Genomic DNA, 24310 nt, shown 5'->3' on the forward strand with positions numbered 1-24310 from the left:
ATAATTCAAAAATTAGCACAATGTTGAACAAAATGTAGCTCATGGGTCCTACTACAGTTTGGGTTCCTACTGTTTTAAGTAAGAAAGTGAAGAATTTGGGAAAGAGTGGGGAGAGAGAAACAATGAAGTAAATTGAATGATTTAGAAATAGAAACCAAATGATGAGAGTCAGATTGTGAGTATTAGGGAAAGATGGCTAGATAAAGGGCTTCAGTGCAGCCAACAAAGGATTAAAGGCTCTGTTGGAAGAGGGCATCTGGAAGCTGTTAAGAATTTCCACAAAGGTTGGGCAAGATGAAACAACTTGCATGGCCAGAGGACCTCAGCTGGATATCAGGAAGAATTTCCTGACAGTAAATGTCAAGAGTTCTCATTTACAGGATCAAAAGGAGCCTTCTGGGATGTGCCTATTTTAGGAATATTTTTTCAGCCTCAAGTGAGAGGCTGTTTGGATTGCAGCCCTGAGATGGACTGGGTGACCTCCACAGAATCCCTCAGTCTCGTTGCTGAAGGGCACGCCTTATACTGGGGCTTTCACAGTGTGGTTGCCAGCAGCTGATTCCCGCCCAGGGGCTGTGGAGTTTTCCCCACAGAAAGAAACAACTGAGCCTTTCACTCCCTGTTCCTCACTTGGACCAGTCCTTAGGTACATCTGTGGTTTTTCAGCTCTTCAGCACTTGGGCACTTTCCTCCTGAGCCAAGGGCCTCCTGGGAACAATGCAGCATCTGTGTGTTGACAGTAACAGCCTGTGGGCCAGAGACACTCAGCCAAGCTCTCCTTCCACCCCATGGGAGCTGGGTCACACACCCTACCTGCAATAATCCAAGTCTTGGCCTCAGCACACCCCCTGCCAGTGCCCTGCTTCTCCTATCCGTTCCCCAACCTTTTACCTAATTTGCTTCGTAGCTTCGTTGCCACATTTGTCCCAGTCCTCATCAGGAGCATCTCTACTTTCCACCCATCCCACCTACAGAGTGAACAATAACATGTTAGTGGCTTATGGCCCGACACTAAACAGTGGGCACTGCAGAGTGAGGAACACGCTGCTTAGTTGGGCAGCTGGGTATTTACAAAAGGTTTGGCCTGCAAAGAGATGTCAGGCTTTTCCTATAACATGATTGCCTTTTATTTATTATGCAGGTTGTTGATTTACACGGGGAGTTGGCGATGCTAACCAAGCATGGAGTTTTCACATGGTCTATTTCTGCTGGGTTTGGAGACTTGGAGACAGCCTTCAACTTCTGGGAAAAAGGCAATTTCAGAAAGGCGTTTAAAACCATCCTTTGGTTTTTGGTCCTGAGTTGGAGATGGACATGTTGCTTATGAAAGAAGGTAGAGTTTCAACCCTTAGGTAACCTTAAAAGAGCAGGAACTATGTTGTGTGTAAGTCACGTGAGTATAGAAACTTAATATTAAATGACAAATCAGAACAATCCTTCTCTAGGAATGTCTCTCCATAGAGATATCACAGTGAGTCTCTTAAAGCCTTGACCTAATGGTGTTATAGATGGGCTCACACAGTGTGAATGCACAATAGGAAATTGGGTAGGAGGTGAGGATAGGACATTTAAAAGAAAGAAGAAGAGAAAATGAGATTTTGAGAAAGAAAATGAAGCGCTCTCTCTCTCTCTCTCTCTCTCTGTGTATGTGTGTGTGCGTGTGATTGTGTGTGTGTGTATGGTTTGCAGGCTTGGTGATCCTGTTGTTTAGTGTCTCTGAGATTTGAGTTGGGCCTTTTTACTTTGCATAAAGCAGACACTTGGTCGTATGCAGTACCAGGGAGAAGTCAGAGTTCCACCTTTGGAGGCTTTTCATCTGCTTCATGATTTTCTTTCTGGAAAACATCATAATGACATTTAGATTTGGAGTTCACTCTGGGATTAGTAAACTCAGCTGTTTGATTACTCCTGGAAGTCCTAAATCCATCTTTAATTTTTTTCTCATGAACTCTTTTATATGAAGTTTGATTTGTTGCCCATTAATACTTTAAACTAAATGCTGAAGTACAAAATTCAACCTCTGAATATGCAAGGCCTTTCCAAAAATGCTTTTCTGGTTCTAGTCTCATGACTGTATCCTAACAAGCATCCTGATCTGGCCACCATATCCTCATAGACTTTTGCTTTTAATCAAATCCAGTAGGGCACAAATAATTATTTTTTTAGCTTTAATTATTTTGCTTTTATTGTTTTTAATTGATACATAATAATTACATTTTTATGGAGTACAGAGTGATATTTCTATACATATATACAATGTATAATGACCAAATCAGAATAATTAGGATATCCGTCACCTCAAACATTTATCATTTCTTTGTGTTGGAAATATTTAAAATCTACTCTTCCAGCTATTTGAAAATATATAATAAATTTTTCTTAATTCCAGCCACTCTGTAGTACTATAGAACACTAGACATTCCTCCTATCTAGCTGCACTTGGTATCCATTAACCAACATTTGACCCTCCCCACTCTCTGAGCCCAAAGGATTCTTCTTCGACAGGAAATAAAAGGGATATAGAAAGAAAACAACTTGCTTTACCTGCAGTCTCACACTTACCAACAATTTTCCTCTTAGAAATCCATCACAAAAGTTTTGGACATGCTCTATGGAAACTTCTACTATGGGCAGTGTATCCCACTCATCATCCACAGTCCGGTAAATTGCCAATGCTGGCAGCTGAGATTCCTTTAGCTTGAAAAATGATATCACCTTCCCATTTTCTTTCATACCACTGTCCACCAGAATAAAGAGAATCTGCAGTTGGAGAAATTTAAAAGAAAAAGTCCTACCTGAGGTCCTGGGGATAAAGAGATACCTTGTAATTGTTACGGCTTACACTGATTGAATTTATGGTCTGCACCATGCAATTTAAATCTTGAGCTAAAATAAATTTTTGCAGCCAAAGCAAAGAACAAAATTATGTCTTTTGTGGGAACATGAATGGAGCTGGAGGCTATGATCCTTAGCAAACTAATGCAGGAAGAGCAAACCAAATTCCACCTGTTCCCACTTATAAGTGGGAGCTAAATGATGAGAACTCAGGAACACAAAGGAGGAAACAACAGACACTGGGGTCTACTTGGGGGTGGAGGGTGGCAGGAGGGAGAGGAGCAGAAAAGATCACAATTAGTGCTGGGCTTTATACATGGATGATGAAATAATCCGTACAACAAAGCCCTGTGACACAGTTCACCTATATCACAAGCCTTCACATGTACCCCTGAACTTAAAAGTTAAATAAATGAATTTCCTATTATTTTGTGCTGCTTTGGTGTTTTATCCCTTTGACCAGATTGATTTAATTTTAAGAACATAGAATTGGAGAATATTTTAGCGACTAAGAAAGGAAGTATGCCTAATGGTTAGGAGCAGAGAACAAGTTTTAAATTCTGTCCCTGGTACTCTCCAGCTGCATGAGTTTGGGCACATTACTCAGCCTCTCCAAGGTTCAGTTTTCTCATTGGCAAAATGGGCTTTTGGTGGGGGAAATTAAATGAGGTAAAGCATTAATACGTTTATTTAGTTTTTGGCATATAGTAAGGGCTTGATAAATGTAAACTATTTTATATTATTCAATCAAAGCTTCAACCCTAAGTAGAAATCTTTATAATATTCTGATCAGATGACTGTCTACTTTCAGTAAGACTAAATATTTCCAGTGTTAGAGAACCAACCATTAGAAAGGCAGCATATTTTGTTACCAGTTTTCATCATTAGAACAGTCATTAGTTAGGCATAGTAGCCTTGCAGCAGTTGAAGTTTTACGATTTAAGTGATATCAAGCAGAACTTCACAAAAGAGAAGAGGGGAAGAAAGAAATACTCATTGAATATTGAGTAGCCACCAGTACTTGATAGGTGTTTTATATGAGAAATAAGCCCTGAGGTCTAAATCTCTAAGAAATTATGGGAAGGATTAAACAAATTGTGACTTACAGGTGATTTTGTTTTCAGTCTCTTTGGATCTCTATTTTCTCTCTACCAATCAATGCAGAAAAAGACCCAGACTTAATCACTACAGGAAGTGTAATCATTATAGTAATTACTATCATTAGATATGCCTTTACTATGATAAAATGCCACATCTTTAATTTCAAATAATGTGATTTATTGTGGCCTACTTCTTTCTTTGCTATTTCCTAATCATAGCTGTTTTCCTTATTTATCTCTGCTTCCTAGCCCTATCTCCCTTTTCCTAGTGTTCTGGTGGTGTGTATGCAATAAGACATTCCCATTCTTGCCTTACCTTCCCATGGAAGAGCTTGGCTGCCTTCTGGTATCTCTGCATGTTCTCTTCATGCTCTGGAGAGGCCTTGTTCATTATCAGGAGAAGATGAATCTGAATTACGCTGTTGAATAGCCCAATTGCAGTCTGGCAAGTCGAAATGTGTTATAGTAGAGTGAAAGAGAGAGGAAGAATGCCTTAGTGGCTGTGAAGGAGTGAAAAGGTAGACTGAAACATAAGTGAGAGCTGGCCACTGGTAACGCAAATAGAACTAGCTTCCAAGATGCCTCTCAGTAAGTCTCACCATCTTGTTTTCATGCAACTGTGTAGATCCTTCCTTCTCACACTGAATGGGGCTGAACTGAGTAACCGAGACAATGTTGCAGAAATGATGGAGTGTGACTTCCAAGGGGAAGTCTTAAAAGATAGTAGGTCTCTGATCTCTCTCTCACATCTCTCACTCTGAGAAATACCAGCCCCAATGTGGGGCACTTAAGCAGTCCTCTGAGGAGAAACCCATGGCAAGGAACTAAGGCCTTCTTCTAACAGCCAGCACTGACTAACCAGTCTTTTGGAGAAGCCATCTAGGAAGCAGATCCCCAGCTCTATTGGAGCCTTCAGATGACTGCAGCCCTGATCAATGACCACAACCTCCCCAGAGACCCCAAACCAGAAGCACCTAGCCCTAGCCACCCCACATTGGATGACCTGCAGAAACTGCATGAGATTATCAATGTTTTTTGTATTTGAAACTCCTAAGATTTGGAGTAATCTGTTGTGTAGCAATAGACAACAAATATACTATGTAACATATTAGTCACTTTGTTTCAGCCTCTCTTCTTGTTCAAGACTAGTCAGAGATACTTAAAATGTAGCCTTTGAGTACTATTAGTACTTCATAGTTACTGAGTGTTTATTATGTGGAAGGCACTGTCCTTAACTGTTAACATATAAAAAGTAATATAATCTGCAAGGTCCCAGTCTTTCAAATGAGGAAATTGAGGCACAGGTAGACTGAGTAATTCTCCCAAAGTCAAATAAATGGCAGACTGGGATTCATACCAGGTGGTCTAGCTCCAGAGTCCATGCTCTTGACCACCAAGATGGACTGCCTCGTGCACAGTGGATAGCAAAACCCCATATAAACCAATTTAATCCCAAATGTTGTTAAACCAGTGTACCAAAGGTTGCCAGAAGGTGAGCTCTTCAGGAGACCAGAAGCATTGACCTTGTTTTGCTGATTAGAGAAGGTGATTTCCCATGAAGCTATCAATGATTTAGAGGAGTGGAATAGCCACCAGTCAGAGTGAGGAGAGGAAAAAGCAGAATCCATGGCACTGGTTCCCTTCATTTCACTGTCCTAAAATAATGCTGCAAGTCTACTTTAAACCAATCTTATTTCTTTTCACCTCCCCTAAATGCAGAAAGCATTGCTACAAAACTAGTGTGTACACAGGAAGAGAGAACATGGTGGGTTAACCAACCTTTGGGCAGAGTCTTAGGAGGATGGGGAAGGGAGCAGCTAGGAAGAATTCTTCCTGAAGCTACACACTTTTGTAGAGGTTCCCCAGCTCTTTTGGTGTTCGTGGTGGTGGGGGGGTTGGGGGGTAATATGTAGGCAAGGAGGGCACAATGGGCCCTTTCCTAAAGATTTCTCCATGGAGTTTAAAATCAAGTTTTAGATTTTACGTTTGGGAGATTGGATGATACATGATTTACTCTTGTTTTACTAAATCCTGCTACTTAAATTTAGAGCATTCATTTGCTATTCTACAGATAAGATGGAGGATAATTCTTGGGAAGAGTAAAGAAATAAAAGCTAAGATGTCAAAAGGTACAGTTATCTTACCAGAAGGGATTGGCCATAGCAGAATGGATTAGTTTAATCCTAACAGACACAGCCTGATTATTTCACCTCGATGCCAAGTACTGAGTATGTGTATTAAAAGTGCATGGCGGGTCAAGTACATGGCTGGGATTTTTCTGCCCAGTTGCTACTGGTGCAAACCTTTGCACTAGAAGCGGATGAGGAATAGCTAGAGTAGAACTGGCAGTTCTCCAAATGAGAAAAATATTGCTTTCAGAAAATAAAGTAGCAATAAAAATTGAACTTGCTTCTTTAAAGACATTCTTACTGATTTTTTACTTGATATAATCTGCCTTCACTAATCACATGGAACTTTAAAAAGATATGTCATTGCTCTGCAAATTGACTGAGAGACAGATCAGGCATAAGAAACCAGGAACGTCAGTTCCTGCCCCTCCCTGAGCTAGCTTGCAAAATGCCAGGACACGGGGGCCATAGCCCAGGGACAATAAAATCATCTTTTCTGGCCCCACATGCAGAAGAATGCCTTTTTGATGATTACTGCCAACACCCCAGAGGCATATGTGTTTGGGGTCTTAGCAGAAGTAGAAACAGTCACCAACTCCACAGAGATAAAGATGGTGTTAGAGGTGCGCCAGAATTTAGTCAACAAGAAAAGGGGTGTTTTCTGTTGAAGGCAGTGTAGGGCAATAGACAAACCAGAGGATTCAGTCACAGGGACCAGTCATGAAAAGGCAAGGACAACTACATAGGGTGCCTTTGAAGCTCAAAGTACTAGCCATAAGGCTTTGAGGAAGTTACTTAAATTTTCTGAACTCCCATTTCCTCTACTGTAACATCGAAGTAGGCAATATGTGTTAATGCATCACAGTTGCTTTTACTTTCTTAAATTATGCCTTTTCTATTTACTCATTATGTGACCCTGAATGATGTCATCACTTGGATCTTGAATGTTCTCCTCTATAAAATGGACACAATACTTTCCTCTCTTCTACCTCAAAAAAAAAAAAAAAAAGAAAAAGAAAAAGAAAAAAAGTCAATGTGAGAATTAAATGAGGAAATGAGAATGAAAGGGCTTTTTAAGTTCTCAAAAATCATACCATGCATGTAAAGTACTGTCATTGGAGAATAGAAGGCACAGCATTTTGAGATGATGTAGATCACTAGAAATTAATACTCTGTAAGATTCTATAATCCATGTCAGGGAAAATAAAGAACAGGAGACATAAGATAATTCTATAGACTATGCTGTAGTCTATAGAGAGAGTTAGAAGGCCAGATGGTGATCAGGAGAGCGGGGGCATCGCCTTTACCTAGATTGCATGCAGCATGCAACACCAGAGGAAGATACGCTAAGAGAGAAGGCTGGGGCATGGCGAGGGTGTAGGGATGTGTTAGTCAAAGCATGGTTTGCAGCTGCTGCCAGACCAGGAACTGTTCGTCACTGGTCCACAAGTAACAGAAAATGAAATGGGTGTTTGGAAACAATTATAGAAACTTTACATTGCTGTGACATCCAAACATATGATCACTGGGCTTCATTTAACATTTTTTTGTTTGTCTTTCACTTACTTTTATTTTATTTTAGGCACACACCACCATACCTGGCTGATTTAAATTTTTTTTTTTTTGTAGAGACAAGGTCTGGCTATGTTGCCCAGGCTGTTCTCAAACTCCTGGGCTCAAGCGATCCTCAGGCCTTGGCCTCCCCCAGTGCTGGCATTACAGCTGTGAGCCACTGCACCTGGCCTTGAGTCAGTCAACTTAACTTTGCATTCTGGTTCTCTTTCTTACTAGCAGTGTGATAGTTCATTTAACTTTTCTCTGTTTCTTTAACAGGGACAAGTCCAATCTTAAAAAGGTGCAGTAAGGATAGTAACATAAACAATATAGTAGGTGTTCAATTAATGGCAGTTCCTGACATTATTGGTTGAAGAATCGGAATTCTGGGAGGAAGAGACATCTGTGTGAAGACCGGTACCTTCCCTGACTCAGGCTCCAAAGGGGCGGGGGACAGGAAATATTGTTTACCACAGGATTGTACTCTGTCACCATGTGGAGGCTGTTGATCTCAATGAAATTGCTCAATTTGGTGGCATCAATGCCTGCAATGTCTTCGTCCTCTAAATTCAGTTGTTCATTATCCACCTGGGTAACACAAAAAAGGATAAAGTCACTATTCCATCTTTTTTTCATGTATTGATAAATGTTTTTAGACCCTCCATGTGACAGGCACTGATTAAAGCTTTAAGGACAGAAAGATAAGTAAGAAGGGTTCCCTGTCCCGAGGAAAAAACTGTTTTGTAGGATCCAAAAAAGTGAAGAGAAATGTCCCACATGGTGTGGCAGGTGTCATCACAGGAGAATCACAGGCCCACTAAGGAAGAGAAGAAAAGCTTCAGGAAAGAAGGCACTCCTGAAAAGTGACTAAAAGCATTCTAAGTCACAGGACGAGATAGCAGGTTGGCACAAGATACAGGTCTCAAAGACCTTGCTGATAGAACAGGTTGTAGTAAAGAAGCTGACCGAAACCACGACGGCGATGAGCAAGACATCTGGTAGTCCTCAGAGTTACACTCCCACCAGCCCCATGACAGTTTACAACAGCCATGGCAATGTCAGGAAGTTACCCTACATAGTCTGAAAAGCAGAGGCATGAATAATCCACCCCTTAGTGCATATAATTAAGAAATAATCACAAAAATGGACAACTAGCAGCCCTTGGGGTTGCTCTGTCTATGGAGTAGCTAGTCTTTCATTTCTTTACTTTCTTGATAAACTTGCTTTCACTTTATTCTGTGGACTCACCCTGGATTCTTTCTTTTGCAAGATCCAAGAACCCTCTCTTGGGATCTGGATCAGGACCCCTTTTTACTAACATTTTTCTGGAGCCCATGGAGGAAACTATAGTGAGGAACCCCCCAACCCCGACCCAAAGGCTACCTTTGGGTAAGTGGTGGGTGGTAGGTTCTGGTTACATCATGACTTAAGGACCATTCCACGTTTTTATGTTTCTGAAATATCGAATCCTATTATTTGGCCAGTTTTAAATTGGTAAGTAGAAAAAAATGCATTGAAATCAATACATTTCCTCCTTAGAAGATGATAAATGCATTTATAAATTTGATATGTAGAATTTTTATCATGCAGTTCAAAATGTTTCCTAGTTTTTTGTTTTTATTTCCTCTCTAAACTATTAGTTATTTAAAAGTGTATTTCTTAATTTTAAATTGTAACATTTTCTGGTTATATTCTTATTGATTTCTAGTTTTATTTTATATATTCATTTTTATTACTCATGTCTTTAAAATTAAGTATATTTTAGAGTTTTTGAATACAGTATTCTATATATATCCGTTAGGTCACTTGGTTAATTTCATAGTTGAAATTTTCTATATCTTCCTTATTTTTTTAACCAGCTTATCTTATTTAAAAGAGTGTTAAAATTTTCTATTATGTTTTGGCTTTAACCATCTTTTCATTCAATTCTGTCAGTCTGTGATTATATAAGTATCAGGACATGTATTTGATAAATGCAAATTTAGAACTGTTAGATTTGTTTGACAAATTGAAACTGTCATAAATATGATATGTTATTCTTTATCTCTAAGAATGCTTATTGCCTAAAAGTCTACTTTGTTTGGTATTAATATATTCATATCAGCTTTCTTTTGGAAGGGTTTTTGTGGTATATATCCATTCTGTGTTTTACTTGTGTCACTTGTAAAAGGCACATAGTTGTATTTTTCAATCCAGCGTGATAATCTTTGTCTTTTAATTGGGTTATTTCCATTAAATGAAATTACTGATGTATTTAATTTTTAAAATTTCCATTGGTTCTACGTGTTTCAAATTCTATTTTTCTTTAATTCTGGCCCACCTTTGAATGGACTGAGTATATTATTTCTTCTTTCCCTTTTTTGGCTTAGAAGTTACATAGGCTTTAATCATTTCCTTAGGGATTACCAGAATACATTATACAGCATGCATTTTTTCACTTCTCAGAACCTAATATTAATTGGCAATTTCACCTTTTTCTTGGACAATGCAGACGTTAGAATATTCAAATACAGTTTACCTCTTTCAAATTCCATTTTCTGGCTAGACATTCAAGACTTAACATGATCTGTATCATGTGTTTTAATTCCAAAGCTCACAGAATATTACTATTTTTGTTATATTGTGAATATACACTTACATTTATGCACAAGTTTACATTTTAGCTTCTCTTTATTCCTGTATTTTTTAGCTTCTATGTGGGTTTTCTTTCCTCTGCTTAGAGAAGACCTTTTACTATTTTCTTTAGTGTGAGTTGGGTGTGTTGAGTGACAAATTCGCCCAGTTTGGCTATTTAATATATATTTATTCCCCCTTTATTTTTGAAGGCTGTTTTTGCTGGGGGTAGAATCCTAAAGTTGGCAGATATTTTCTTTCAGTATTTGAGAGATATAATGCTTTGTATTCTGCATTCCACTGTTGCTATTGAGAAGTTAGCTGTGAACCTTATGATTGTCCCTTTGAGATTATTTTGATGATAATCTCTCTTTTCTCTGACTTCTTTTAACATGTTATATTTTGTTAAGTTTTAGATTAGTATGGCATGGCTAAGAGTGGATTGTACATATTCCACATGTATATATATTTGCATGTGTAGGTATATGTGTGTATATTTGCATGGGTGTGTGTATATGTGTGTGTGTGTATATATAATCACTCTAATCCGATTTCAGGGGCTGAAATGATTTGCATCTGTGCTGCAGCCCTCAAGAGGGCTTATGTACTATGATTCATCCCTGTTTTTAGGTACAGCTCTGTAGGATTCAAAGGGGATGTGAAAGGTCTTGCACAAGATTCACCTCTGACTTCCCCTTGTGAGGCCCGGATGCCAACATTTAATTTTCTAACTCCTGAGGATCTCAAAATACCAATTTATTTCTTAGTTTCTTGGCTGCCTCTAGAACTGACCAAAGCCCTCTAGACAAAAAGAAGCCCTCAACGCAACGTTCATATTTTTGGGTTTTCATTTTCCTCTAAATCTTGACCCAGACGTTTTCCGTTTTCTACTAGCTCTCTAATGCCTTCAGTCACACACACACACACACACACACACACATTTTAACTTTTAAAAATAGTCTTTGGTGGAAAGGATTGTCTACCTACATGAACCATTATCCCAGAATCGTATTTCAGAACAACCTTTCCACCACACTCAGATTATATTGAAAGATAGGACTTCATTCTTCCAATCATTGTTCTCAGTTTTCTGTTTCCTTTCCCCAATCTACTCATGCCCATAAAGACACAAAGATAAGGTCTCCACCATCCATAGATAGATCCATGCCTTGAGCTGAGATTGCGCCACTGCACTACAGCCTGGGTGACAGGATGAGATTCTGTCTCCAAAAAAAAAAAAAAGAGGAAGATAGATCCATGCCTTGAGCTGAGATTGCGCCACTGCACTACAGCCTGAGTGAGATTCTGTCTCCAAAAAAAAAAAAAGAGGAAGATAGATCCATGCCTATAGATGAAAATGTTTAGTGCCAGCTCCTGAACAATTTTGTCCATTTCCTAAAATAGTTTGCATCCCTTTTGAGATCGTTGGGACATCTACCCTTGGACATCTCCCTACCCCGTTCCCCTCCGTGTGCTATTTGTATGGGTCCTGCCCAATCAGATATTGCCTGTCATCAGAATCACCCTTTTGTCCCCAAGATATTTTCTCCTAGTCTACCCAGTAACATCAGAAGCAAATCTCACTTTAGTTAACGTAAGAGGGAATTCGGGCAAAGGGAAATTAAAGTCACTAAGCAGCAAGAATCCAAGTTTGCTTTATTGTCATCCTGGTGATGATTCCTTTTTCCTCCTTTGTTCAAGAGGGTCTCCCATTGGGGTAATGAAAAGCAGTAAGAACCCTGGAGATGTGCAATGCACCCCATGGTTAATTTTAATTCTGGTTAGATCCAGTCATTCTCTTATGATCCATTTGTTTAATAATTATTTGTTGAGTGCCTGCTATATCCACAAAGGCACAAGCTGCAGCCATTTATCCAGATGGCAATTTAAGCACTCTTTATCTTGGGACTGCTTTACACAGTTTAAATTTATGAAATAAATAAATGCCGAGGTATAGAAAAGTTTGTAGTTCTAAAAAAGAATTTTGAAACAAGTCAAAACCACAGGATAAAAATGTGAACACCTTGTGTATTCTTAATTGTTTAAAAATTCACGAAGTTTCTAGTAGAAAGCTTGGGGAAAAAAGCAAAACATGAAAGCAAGAGAAAAGGTCTGAGGTGGATCCTTGCCCACCCCCTACCACCTCCTTCCCCTTCTCCTGCCTATATCAGAAAGAATGAGTAGAGAAATAAAATCAGCACAGGAAAAACTGATATTTATTTGCAGGTCCTCTGGATCCTTAATGCTGCTGCCGGCCTGTGTTTCCAGCCGGCATGTTTCCTTCATACTTAAGGCTTTGCTATTGCAACCGCCAAAATCATCATCATTATCACCACAATCAGGACTCTTTTAATATTTGATGTGTCTAAGTGCTTCCTGATTATTTTTCTAGGAACTCCTAGGCCTGGCGCCTGTGCCTCAGCTGACATCGCTGTGCAGGGACCAAGAGTTCCCATTCTCCACTCTTTTCCCGGCAGTCCCTCATACTTCCCAGAACAGGGAGAACAGGAAACGCCAGTCACTCCAGGTGTTTCTGGACTTGAGGAATGTACGAGATTGGAGGCGGAGGATGCTAAGTGGCGATAACATTCTCTAAGAAGCAACAGAGCTTTAATAAAAGCCACCCTCTCTCCAGTTCGTTGTACTTCTTTTAACAAAACGTGCCCGATCTTTCATTTTTCTTAAATGAATAAACTCTGGAACATTCACGTTTAGGGTTTCTGGAAGCAACGTTTGAACAGAAAATCTCCCTCTGTAAAGTGAATTATTTGCATAATGCGCTGGAAAGAAAATCCAACCCTGGAACCAAGAGTTGGAAAAACTTTCAAAAATATCTTTTTTCAGTTTTTTGAAAAGAATTTTACTTAAGATATCATATTTTTATTCCAGAGAAAAGCGGCACCAGAAGAAAAATAGAAATAGTAAACTGGAAAAATTAATACCTTAAAATATAATTTTGAGTTTTCTCAAGCATATTTGAAGTAGATTATTTTGTTATAAACACTCTATCATACCAAGAGATTTAATTCCTTATTTTCTGTTCATTAGTATTTTAGCAATATTCATTTGAATTCCCATGGATTTTTCTAACAACCCAGATTTTTATAAAATGTATTAAAAATTGTTTTAGTTTACACCACAGTTATAGCATTAAATATCTTTGGTGGCACTGAGAAATCATTGGTTAAACAAAGGTCCTCATGTCCTCGGTTTGTTTTTGTAAGTTGCTCAGCTTATCATATATTTATAAATATATACTTTAGAGAAAATGTTTCATTATGGACACAGGAAGGGGAACATTACACACCGGGGCCTGTTGGGAGGTGAGGGGCTGGGGAGGGAGATTGTCAGGACAAATAGCCAATGCATATGGGGCTGAAAACCTAGATGACGGGTTTTTAAAACCTAGATGATGGGTTCCTAGATGGATAGGTGCAGCAAACCAGCATGGCACATGTATTCCTATGTAACAAACCTTCATGTTCTGCACATGGATCCCAGAACTTAAAGTAAAATAAAAAATAAAAGAAAATAAATGTTTTATAATCTGATATATCTTCTTGCATTTCTTATCAGTTTATTCTCATGTACTAGTTTCTTCTGCTTCTATTTGTCTGGTGAGGTGTATTTCTTATAATAGCCATCCAGTAAATAACCGTAAAAGGAATAAAAGATGACTGCACTGTGTTTTCACTTCTTTCCCATTAGGTCAAAGTTAGGTCAATTATGTTTCCTAAAATAGTTGTGACCGAAAAAATCCAAAGCAGGGTAAACATTCAAATAATATTTCAAGTTCCATTTTAGGACAGACTCATAGTTTATTTAGCCTGGGAACTACCTCTCTGCTAGGGCAACAGTAAGGGTCCTATTGAAAAATTTGAGAGTTTCTCTGCTGTTACAATCACAAAACACAGGCTGTGCCCTCAAACAGCAAGGTTGTTATATGCAACTTATTATATTTTCATGAATTTTACCTAAATTCTTCCTGATTACTTTTACATAGTTGGCCTGAAGTATTTTTGGAGAATGATGTGTTGCATAAATGCAGCATTGGCTGGGCTTTCATTACTCCAACATTTCAAGCATCAAGTAATATCAATTTCTTGTTGTTTTTTTCACTTAATCATTATTTCAGCTTATTTTTAAATAAGTTCTTAAAATGGAAAATTTTGTAAATGCAGAAACTAATGTCTAGATTAAATCTTGATAAGTAATTCTGCAGTGTGATTAAGGAATGCTGGGGGGATAGAGAAATAGTTTAAGAGAAAATAGTTAAAAGAAAAAATATAGGCTTTAGAATGAGGGACAATAGATAGAATCCAGTGTAAACACGAAGTTTTTCTTCAGGGTCAAGTGCTTTGGAAAGCCACTATAGTATAGTAAAAAGGGTATGATTTTTAATCTGCAATGCTTGGTATGAATCAGATATCTGTTATTTCATAGTTGTGAGATTTTGGGCAACTAAGCCAATCTCTCATGGAAATTTCCTTGTTGCCAGAATAACAAAAAATACTTCATCAGATTCTTGTGTGAATTAAATGGTCAAATATTGTAATAATGTTTATCATAGATTACGTTCTAAAAACAAGCAAACCAAACCAACTCGATCTAAAAAGAAACAAGGTCCCAGAAAATTTTCAATACGTTCACATTTCCCAGTGTAAAAGTGAATAGTCTTGGGTGATGCTCTCTTTAAAAAAAAAAAAAAAAAAAATTTAACCCAAACTCTTGAATAATGGTCCTATTAAAATATGCAGCAAACTTTGGAAAGTGTAAACTGTGAAAAAAAGTATTTATCTGAAAGCTGGCATGACAAAAGCTGAGCGTCTTCCAGCCTTGCCAATGAAGCAGGGCAGGAACCAGTTTGTTTGTTTTCTGGTATGGCACATAAATAATCTTGCCCACAAAGGTCCCAAGAGTTCATTTAGAGTAGGTCTGTCGCTAGCAGTAAACAGAAAACAGATGTTAAAGAAGAGTGAAAAACGGAGAAGTCACCAATGAGGCTTTATAAGGAATACATTGTAAGCAAAGCCAATGCTCTCATTAGAGGATGTTAAGCCTGTAGAGATGCTGGAAGCAACAGCACTTGTTTTTCTTCCCCATATGTGTATCTTGGTAGTACTAAGCCTTTGAAATCAGGTCTTTATAAGACCTACAAACAAAAAACTGAGAAAGACGTACTTGTGGAGTGCAGCTTATTAGAATTTTTGTATTGAAGGATTTCTACCAGTGGTTCAATGGCAACATGGAAGGCATTTGCCTAATCTTCCATATATTCCTTACCAAAGGTTTTCACAGAAGAACTTGATATAATCCTATTTCACACTGGTGAGAATGCAAACCAGCAACTACCGTGCAGGTGGGAAACAGGTTGCTGAAGGGAGCTTGCAAAACCTCAGACATACTTTTGTAGGTGAGTTCAGTTCCGCAAGCACCTTCCCAGTGCCTTCAACGTGCCAGAGGTGTATTATAGCCCTTTGGAATACAAAGATGAATAAGTCATAGTTCTCAACCTTGAATAGGTCATAGCCTAAGCGGGTAATAGAGGATATATAAATATAAATATATATATATATGTTATATATATATATATGTTATATATATATTTATATATGTTATATATATATTATATATAAATATATGTTATGAACTATAAAGTGATAAAAATAGAGATAAGAAATTGGCCACGTGCAGTGGCTCACGCCTGTAATCCCAGCGCTTTGGGAGGCTGAGGCGAGTGGATCACCTGAGATTAGGAGGTTGAGACCAGCCTGGCTAACACGGTCAAACCCCGTTTCTACTAAAAATACAAAAAATTAGCTGGGCATGGTGGCACGTGCCTGTAATCGCAGCTACTTGGGAGGCAGGAGAATCACTTGAACCTGGGAGGGAGAGGTTGCAGTGAGCCGAGATTGCGCCATTGCACTTCAGCTTGGGCAACAAGAGTGAAACTCTGTCTCAAAAAAAAAAAAAAAAAAAGGAAGGAAGGAAGGAAAGAAGGAGAAAGACGAAAGAAATTACATATAGAGGAATGCTTAAATGCTTAGGCCCATTTGGAGATTCCAAGGAGGCTTCCTGAAGAGTAACATTCCTGAACTGGTTCACTGGAGTATGAGGAGGAGTCATCCGGGTGAAGCTAGGTGAAAAGGGACCCTTGGGCGGTGGCATTCTAGGCAGAAGGAATGGTCTAGGCGAGATCATGAAATTGGATGACCATAATGTGTGTAGTTGGCTACTGAGAGGGTAAAGCCTAGGGTGGAAGCTGGATGGACAAAGGAATCGAGAAGCAGGCAGTGAGGTAGGTCAACAAAGCCTATTTGTAACATTAAAAGTCTCGTTTTTGATTTTGTAAGAAATGAGAACTATTGAAGCATTTTAAAGAGAGGAGTGCCATAGTCAAATTTCAATCTTAAATACATCAACTACATTCTAGAAGCTGTATATAAAGTAGTAAAAAGAGATCGGTTAAGAAGCTATTGAAATTGCTTATGCCGATGATGCTAAGAGCCTAAATACAGAATGAGGTAGAAGGAGTGGAGGATAATATAGATTCAAAATAGAAGATACAACTGGCAAAAATGAAATACCAAATGAGCATAGTCATTTAATAAAACAATATCTTAGATGGAGGAATATGATTAGCAGGTGCAGACAGTAAATTCAGCTTTGAACATTTTAAGAGTATAGTGCTTATGAGGGTATAAAAATGCTCATATCCAGGAAATGTTTGAAACATCAGAGAAGTCTAGACTAGAGATAAAATATTCTAAATGCTCAGCAAGCACATAATAGTGAAATATGCAAAATAATTGTATTTCTTATGTAGAACGTATTCACTCATTCATTGATTCATTCATACATTCATTCTCAACAAATACTTAGTGAGCACCTACTGCATGGCAAGCACCGTTCTGGGCTCTGTGGATACACGGAACAGAACGGTCTCTGCCTTTCAGAACATTGGCGTCTATGACCTAGATTAGAGAAAGTGTTGGGTCGGGCAGCATTGTGGATACAGGAAGAGAAGGTCTCAAGGAGACTATGAATGCCGCAAGAGGGTCAGGAGAAGTCGGCTCTTTGTAGCACAGATACTTACATATTATGTTTACAATCCCTACCATTCTCTAAGATCTATGAGAGTGGAGAATATATTTAACATCTTTTTATTATCAGTATCTTACGTAGGGCACACAGGAAGTATTTAATAAAGAAATGTTTGAAGACCATAGATGAACTCCTCCAAATATTTAATATAAAAATTTTGGAGTTGAAAATGACCTTACAGATGATACAGTCTAACTCTTTTATTTTATAAAGGAAATAATTAGAGCTAAAAATGTGAAGTGACTGCCAAAAGTCATGTAGCTATTGAGCAACAAAACAGTACCACAAATTCCATTCCTGTCCTCTTTCCATTTCATTACAGTAACCTGTTTGGGAAGATTGAATTGAGTCATCATCCTTGTCAACAATGTCCCTGAATTTGGCATCATCATTAGTGTCAAAGACACAGAGTCCTTTCTAGTCTCACAAGTTTATGAGTGCACAACATAACGAATATCTGGGAGAAAGCTCAAGCTACCCATCCAACTTACCAGGCGAAAGAGGCAGATGGTGTTCCCAGTGATATTGTAGTGGGTCAGAACCTCAGAATCAGTGCTGATTCCAAATGACACGCCTGGGAATTTTTGCACCATGCTACGGAGTATGGACACTGCTGGTATTTCTGAATCCTAAAAACAAGAGAAAAAATAATACCACCATGGTTATTTAGAAAGAGAGAGACAAAGGATAGGGAAAAGAAGTATGCTATGATGCTTACCAGGAATCATAGCTTTGATTTACTGCTCAGTAACACATGATGATTTACCTTTAACAGTGTAGGTTTAATTGGCAGTGACATGTTTAATTCCCAGGCTCTGTGAGTTAATAGGTAACCATGAAATTGTAGCTGAGCTTGAGACTCCTGTCAAGCCTTGTTATAGAGCTTGAAGTTTACTAGGAGCTGAGAGAGGCCTCAAAATCATAAAGGCCTGCCTAGTTTGGCTGCACTGTCATTGATATTCCTGAGAAGCAACTGTTCTGGGAACAATTTGTTTAACAGTGAAACAGCAAACGAGCTAACATAACCAACTCTATTTTTGTTTAAGGGGTATTTACCCACTCCTGCATGTAGGTTAGAATAATTTTAGAGCACTGAGATAATATGCAAAAAGGGCAGTTATATAGTTTTTAAAACGAATTCTGGGATTAAAGGAAAAGTATGTAAACAACTAACTATGTTGTGTTAAAGATTTATAGGTGCATTGTGGCCTGACCAAGGACAAAGAAATTCCCAGCCTCCTGGGACCCTTGCTGGTGTCCAGATGCCTATGGTTGCTGGTTAGTGCTTGATCCCACCTTCCTCCTCTTCCCCCTGCCCTTAACATACAAAGAGCCTAAAACTGGTAGTAACTTAAGATGTACTTTATTTATTTATTTACTCATTTATTTTGGAACAGAGTCTCACTCTGTTGCCCAGGCTGGAGTGCAGTGGCGCAATTTCAGCTCACTGCAACCTCCACCTCCCGGATACTTGTACCTCAGCCTCCTGAGTAGCTGGGACTCCAGGTGTACACCACCATACTTGCCTAATTTATTCTGTATTTTTAGTAGACATGGAGTTTTGCCATGTTGCCCAGGCTGGCCTCGAACTCCTGAGCTCAGCCAATCTATCTGCCTCTGCATCCCAAAGTCCTAGAATTACAGGTGTCAGCCACTGTGCCTGGCCAAGATGTACCTTAGGATGCTAGTCCACTATCTTCTTGGTTAACTGGCTCTTCGAATAAACATGCTTTTCCTCCCACCAAATCTTGTCTCTTGAGTTTTGGCTTTGGTTACATTTGTGGAAGAAAGGGAAAAAATGCAAAAATATGAAATAGGTGCCATCAAAAGGCCCACAAAAAATAAAAAAATAAAATAATTAAATAATTAAAATGAAAGCTTAGAAGTTTTAACAAAGGTTTATGCGGGCTATGTAAGGACCGTCCCTTTCTTGCCACTGTAGATAAGCCTGAGCTTTGCATATGAAGATGCTGTTCACGCATCCAACTCTGCAGCCCAGGCCTGTAGGAAGAGGCATAGAAGCCACTTCTGAGCGATGATTCCAGGCCTTCTGTGGAGGGTGGCAATCATTTTCCCTGCTGTCATGGGACCTTTATCCACAGCCGCTCCAGGAAATTAACAGGAACAAACATGTTCTACCCTACAACTCCCCAGCCTGAAGGAGGAGATGTGCAAGGAGAAAAGAAGGTGGCTAGTTGATACGGTTTCGCTGTGTTCCTACCCAAAATCTCATCTTGAAATGTAGTCTCCATAATCCCCACATGCCAAGGGTGGGACCAGGTGGCAGTAATGAGATCACAGGGGCAGTTTCCTGCATGCTGTTCTCGTGGCAGTGAGTGAGTCTCACGAGATCTGATGGTTTTATAAGCGTCTGGCATTCCCCCTACTTGTACGCATTCTCTCTCTCGCCATCCTGTGAAGAGGTTCCTTCTGCCATGATTCTAAGTTTCCTGAGGCCTTCCCAGCCATGCTGAACTGTGATGCCATTAAACCTCTTTCCTTTATAAATTCTCCAGTCTTGGGTATGTCTTTATGGCAGCATGAGAATGGACGAACATACTAGTCTTGCATCTGGGGTCAAGTAGAGAGAGCTGGTATCTGCTCTTCTGAAATGGTGTGTGGAGTTCACTACAGGCCATGAGCAATAGTTAATTGAGGCCTCCTCTCTTATTCTCCTCCTTCAAATGGAATTTCTCAAGGATCAAGTAGTGGCATCTGGCGGCTGTTTAAGTTATTGCACACGTCTCCAGTTCCATGCTCTTGCCCCTTCCCCATCTTTCTGAGGGTGTTTTTGTCTACAGCTCAGATTTCTCATCCCTGAAAAATGTACTCCCTATCTTCCTCTCTCACTTGCATCTCATTGCAGTGATTTCCAGCTGTGTACACAGGATTAACAGGGTAATCGGGAGTTGGAATTGATGAACGGAAATAGACAAGAAGGTCTGCTGTGAAAGAGTAGGGCTTGATCAGCTGTGAGCATTGCCAGATGCTACCACCCCAGAGAAAGATGAAAATGCTGGAATAAGGCAGTCTCATTTATGGATGCCTTTATTATCCAAGCAGCCAATCTGGAAGATGGAGGTTAACACCTTGAATATACAACATGCCATCCTTTTCTAACATCTCAGAGAAGGCAAAGAGAAAGAAGAATGAGAATCTACCTATTTGTGGAAAGGCTTTAAAGGGCTGTGCACTGACTAATGTCCAGGGGCTTCAGCGTCCTATAAACAGTGTTGCTAGATGACATAAATTGGGTTCATTCTAGCCCCTGCCTACTCATAGGGTGCTATGAGAGTGCAGACCAAATACACTGAGTACAATGGTAGGGTTCCATGAAGGTATTCTTTCTGCAGACACTGACTTGAGCTTCAGAGCATCCATAGGTGAACAGATCCCGCCCACAGTCTCAGAACTCTTGAAGTAAGTATGAGAAACCTATAACTTAGAGACTGGGAATGTCTTGAAAGTAAGAGGTCCCAATGGACAAGATGAAAGCAAACTGTGTGGCTGTCTCCCTTTCCTCCCATTTCTAATGCAGTGTCATCTGCCAGCAGGTGGCTGCTGCAGCTCCCGTGAGGTAGAACATTTCTAGCTCTTGGAGGAATTGCAAGTAGGGTAGCTGAACTAACCTGAAAGAAGCCTATGACAGCCACCTCAGTAGCAGCAATAAATTCCATGGCAGCTGGGACATCTGCGAGCCACGTGGGTTCCTGGGCAGCACCAGGACCATCTAGAGAGAGAAGCAGAAGATGTCAGGGTACTGAAGCGAGAAGCAGCAGCTCTAAATAATGAGGGCATCCATACCTTTTATCTCTATACTAAGGCTGAGGAGAGAACAATTTCTAGGAGTACTGTTAGCATTCCAAGGCATAATATTTTTACTAACATATGGAAGGTGACCCTACTGTTGGTCTGTCTCTGAAGGATACAGCCAGATTTCCCTGCTCTCCACTAGACAAAATGATAGACTGGACAAGGAAAATGTGGCACATATACACCATGGAATACTATGCAGCCATAAAAAATGATGAGTTTGTGTCCTTCGTAGGGACATGGATGAATCTGGAAACCATAATTCTCAGCAAACTGACACAAGAACAGAAAATCAAATACCGCATGTTCTCACTCACAGGCAGGTGTTGAACAATGAGAACACATGGACTCAGGGAGGGGAACATCACACACTGGGGTCTGTTGGGGGGGCTAGGGGAGGGACAGTTGGGGGTGGGGAGGTTTAGGAGGGATAACATGGAGAGAAATATCAGATATAGTATGGGTGATGGGGGGATGGAGGCAGAAAACCACATTGCCATGTATGTACCGATGCAACAATCCTGCATGATCTGCACATGTACCCCAGAACCTAAAGTACAATTAAAAAAATGCATCTTATCCATGATTTCTTAGAAAGCTTTCTAGATGTGGAGCAAAAGTACCCAGAGAACCACCATGCTACCTTACTTTCTCCTAAGAACATTTTCACACTATGGCCATCCAACTACATTTTTCTTTTACCTGAGGATTTCTCAACTTCTGCAGCAACTTCTGGGGCCAGCTCACACGTGAGGAGAAATAGGAGGAACATGAACCTGGGTGGCGGAGCTTCCATTGTGCCTTTCCTGCTTCTGCTCCAACTCTGGGCTTTGTGTTTGGAATGCTGACTCAGGCAGCCCACTTTGTAGCTGATTGGGTGTGGGGTTATTAGGGCTCTGGGAACTTTGCAGCTGGCTCCAAGGGAGCCTTCAACTTCTGAGATAAAATACAAAGTTTAGTGACAGGGCCTAGAACATAACCAACCAGAAGAAAGTCAGGTCAGTTTATTTAAATAAAAAATGTAAATATTCTATACCAGGTATTGACCCTAGCATTAGGAGTAGAAAGATAATTATGATCTATCTGATCAGCCTCTGCCAGCTTAGATTGTCAGTGGGAGAGATAAGCAAGTAAAAAGACAATTTAAATATAAAATGGAAAATGATATAGAAAAATTCACAGGGTGCTATGACAGTACAGATGAGGACATTAGGGACAATGTTAGGGTTCCATGAAAGTGTTCTTCCTGCAGAGGATGCCAAGCAGAGTCCCGAGTAAATAAGTTTTTCCCAGGAAACGAAAGGTAAAAAGGGAGTTTTATGTAAAGAACCAAAGAACAGAGATGCAAATATAATGTGTGACAGAATTATTAGTAATTGAAATGATGAAAAGGGAGGAAATGATACATGAGGGCAGAAAGGCATGTTGGGAACAGCCCACAGCAGGTCTTACGTGATATGCTAAGCGCAGGAGCTTCAACTTTATTCTGTAGGTGATGAGAACCACTGAAAAGTCTTAAGCAGAAGAAAGAGACAAAGTTTGATTTTGCCCACAAGTGTCTGAGGAAGTCCAAGATGAGATTTCCACAGGCATTGTGATATGTAGTCTTAAGATTAGGAGAATTTTCATGTGAAAATATTATAAAAGAAATAACTAGCCAGAGTAATTAGGCAAGCGAAAGACATAAAAGGCATCCAAATAAGAAAAGAAGAAGTCAAACTATGTCTCCTTGTTGACAGTATGATTGTATGCCTAGAAAGGTCTAAAGACTCTGCCAAAAGGCTACTAGAACTGATAAATAATTTTAGTAAGGTATCAGGAAAAAAAATAAATGTACAAAAATCAGTAGCATTTCTATATACCAATAATGCCCAGGCTGAGAGTCAAATCAAGAACACAATTCCATTTACCATAGCCACAAATAAAATGAAATACCTAGGAATACAAATAACCAAGGAAGTAAAATATTTCTACAAGGAGAACTACAAAACACTTCTGAAAGAAATCAGAGGTGACATAAATGAAAAAACATTCCATGCTCATGGATAGGAAGAATCAATATCTTTAAAATGACCATACTGCACAAAGCAATTTACAGATTCAATGCTATTCCTATAAAACTACCAATGTCCTTCTTCACAGAATTAGAAAACGATTCTAAACTTTATAGGGAACCAAAAGAGTCTGACTAATTAAAGCAATCTTAATCAAAAAGATCAAAGCCAAAGGAGTCACATTACCCACTTCAAACTATACTATAAGGCTATAGTAACCAAAATGGCATGATACTGGTACAAAAACAAACACATAGACCGATGGAATAGAATAGAGAACTCAGGAAATAAAGCCATATACCTACAACCATTTGACATTTGACAACGTTAACAAAACCAATCAATGAGGGAAAGGACTCCCTACTCAATAAACGGTGCTGTGATAGCTGGCTAGCCATATGTGGAGAATGAAACTGGACCCTTATCTTTCACCATATAAAAAAATTAACTCATGATGAATTAAAAATTTAAGACCTCAAATCATAAAAGTCGTAGAAGAAAACCTAGGAAATACTCATTTTGACATCAATCTTGACAAACAGTTTTTGGTTAAGTCCTCGAAAGCAATTGCAAAAAAACACAAAAATTGACAAGTGGGACCTAATTAAAGAGTTTCTGCAGAGCAAAAGGAACTATTGATAAAGTACACAGACAATCTACAGAATGGGGAAAAATATGCAAACTATGCATCCAACAAAGGTCTAACATTCAGAATCCATAAGAAACCTAAACAAATAAAGAAGCAAAAAACAAATAACCCCATTAGAAAATGAGCAAAGAGCATGAACAGGTACTTCTCAAAAGGAGACACACAAGAGGCCAACAAACATACAAAAAATGCTCAACATCACTAATTATCAGGTAAATGCAAATCAAAGCCACAATGAGATACAATCTCACACTAGTCAGAATGGCCATCATTTAAAAAATCAAAAACCAACAGACACTGGTGAGAGTGTAAAGAAAAGGGAATACTTATATACTGTTCATGGGAATGTAACTTAGTTCAGCTACTGTGGAAAGCAACTCGAAATGAGGCCATCTATACCTTTTATCTCTATACTAAGGCCCCAAAGAGTACTCCAATTTCTAGGAGTACCATGAACAT

At 39.2% G+C, this 24310-nt stretch overlaps 1 protein-coding gene across 2 annotated transcripts; it reads right to left on the bottom strand.

Moving 5' to 3' along the window:
• Nucleotides 1-1098: 1098 nt before the first annotated feature.
• On the bottom strand, nucleotides 1099-23028 carry ERP27 (endoplasmic reticulum protein 27). 2 transcript variants are annotated; one of them, XM_032253723.1, is made up of 7 exons: nucleotides 21851-23028; nucleotides 20965-21065; nucleotides 17827-17964; nucleotides 8090-8206; nucleotides 4252-4377; nucleotides 2563-2760; nucleotides 1099-1835 (listed from the first exon to the last, which is right to left on the bottom strand). In XM_032253723.1, the coding sequence occupies exons 1-7, from the start codon at nucleotides 21942-21944 to the stop codon at nucleotides 1788-1790; spliced, it is 822 nt and encodes a 273-aa protein (XP_032109614.1). In that variant the 5' UTR covers nucleotides 21945-23028; the 3' UTR covers nucleotides 1099-1787. The 2 variants fall into 2 exon arrangements, with proteins under 2 accessions (XP_032109614.1, XP_032109613.1); XM_032253722.1 differs by having other exon boundaries at nucleotides 1099-2760.
• Nucleotides 23029-24310: the final 1282 nt, after the last annotated feature.

The sequence above is a fragment of the Sapajus apella genome, unplaced genomic scaffold (genome assembly GCF_009761245.1).
Source record: "Sapajus apella isolate SASKATOON/1434 unplaced genomic scaffold, GSC_monkey_1.0 scaffold84, whole genome shotgun sequence".
NCBI classification, from domain to species: domain Eukaryota; kingdom Metazoa; phylum Chordata; class Mammalia; order Primates; family Cebidae; genus Sapajus; species Sapajus apella.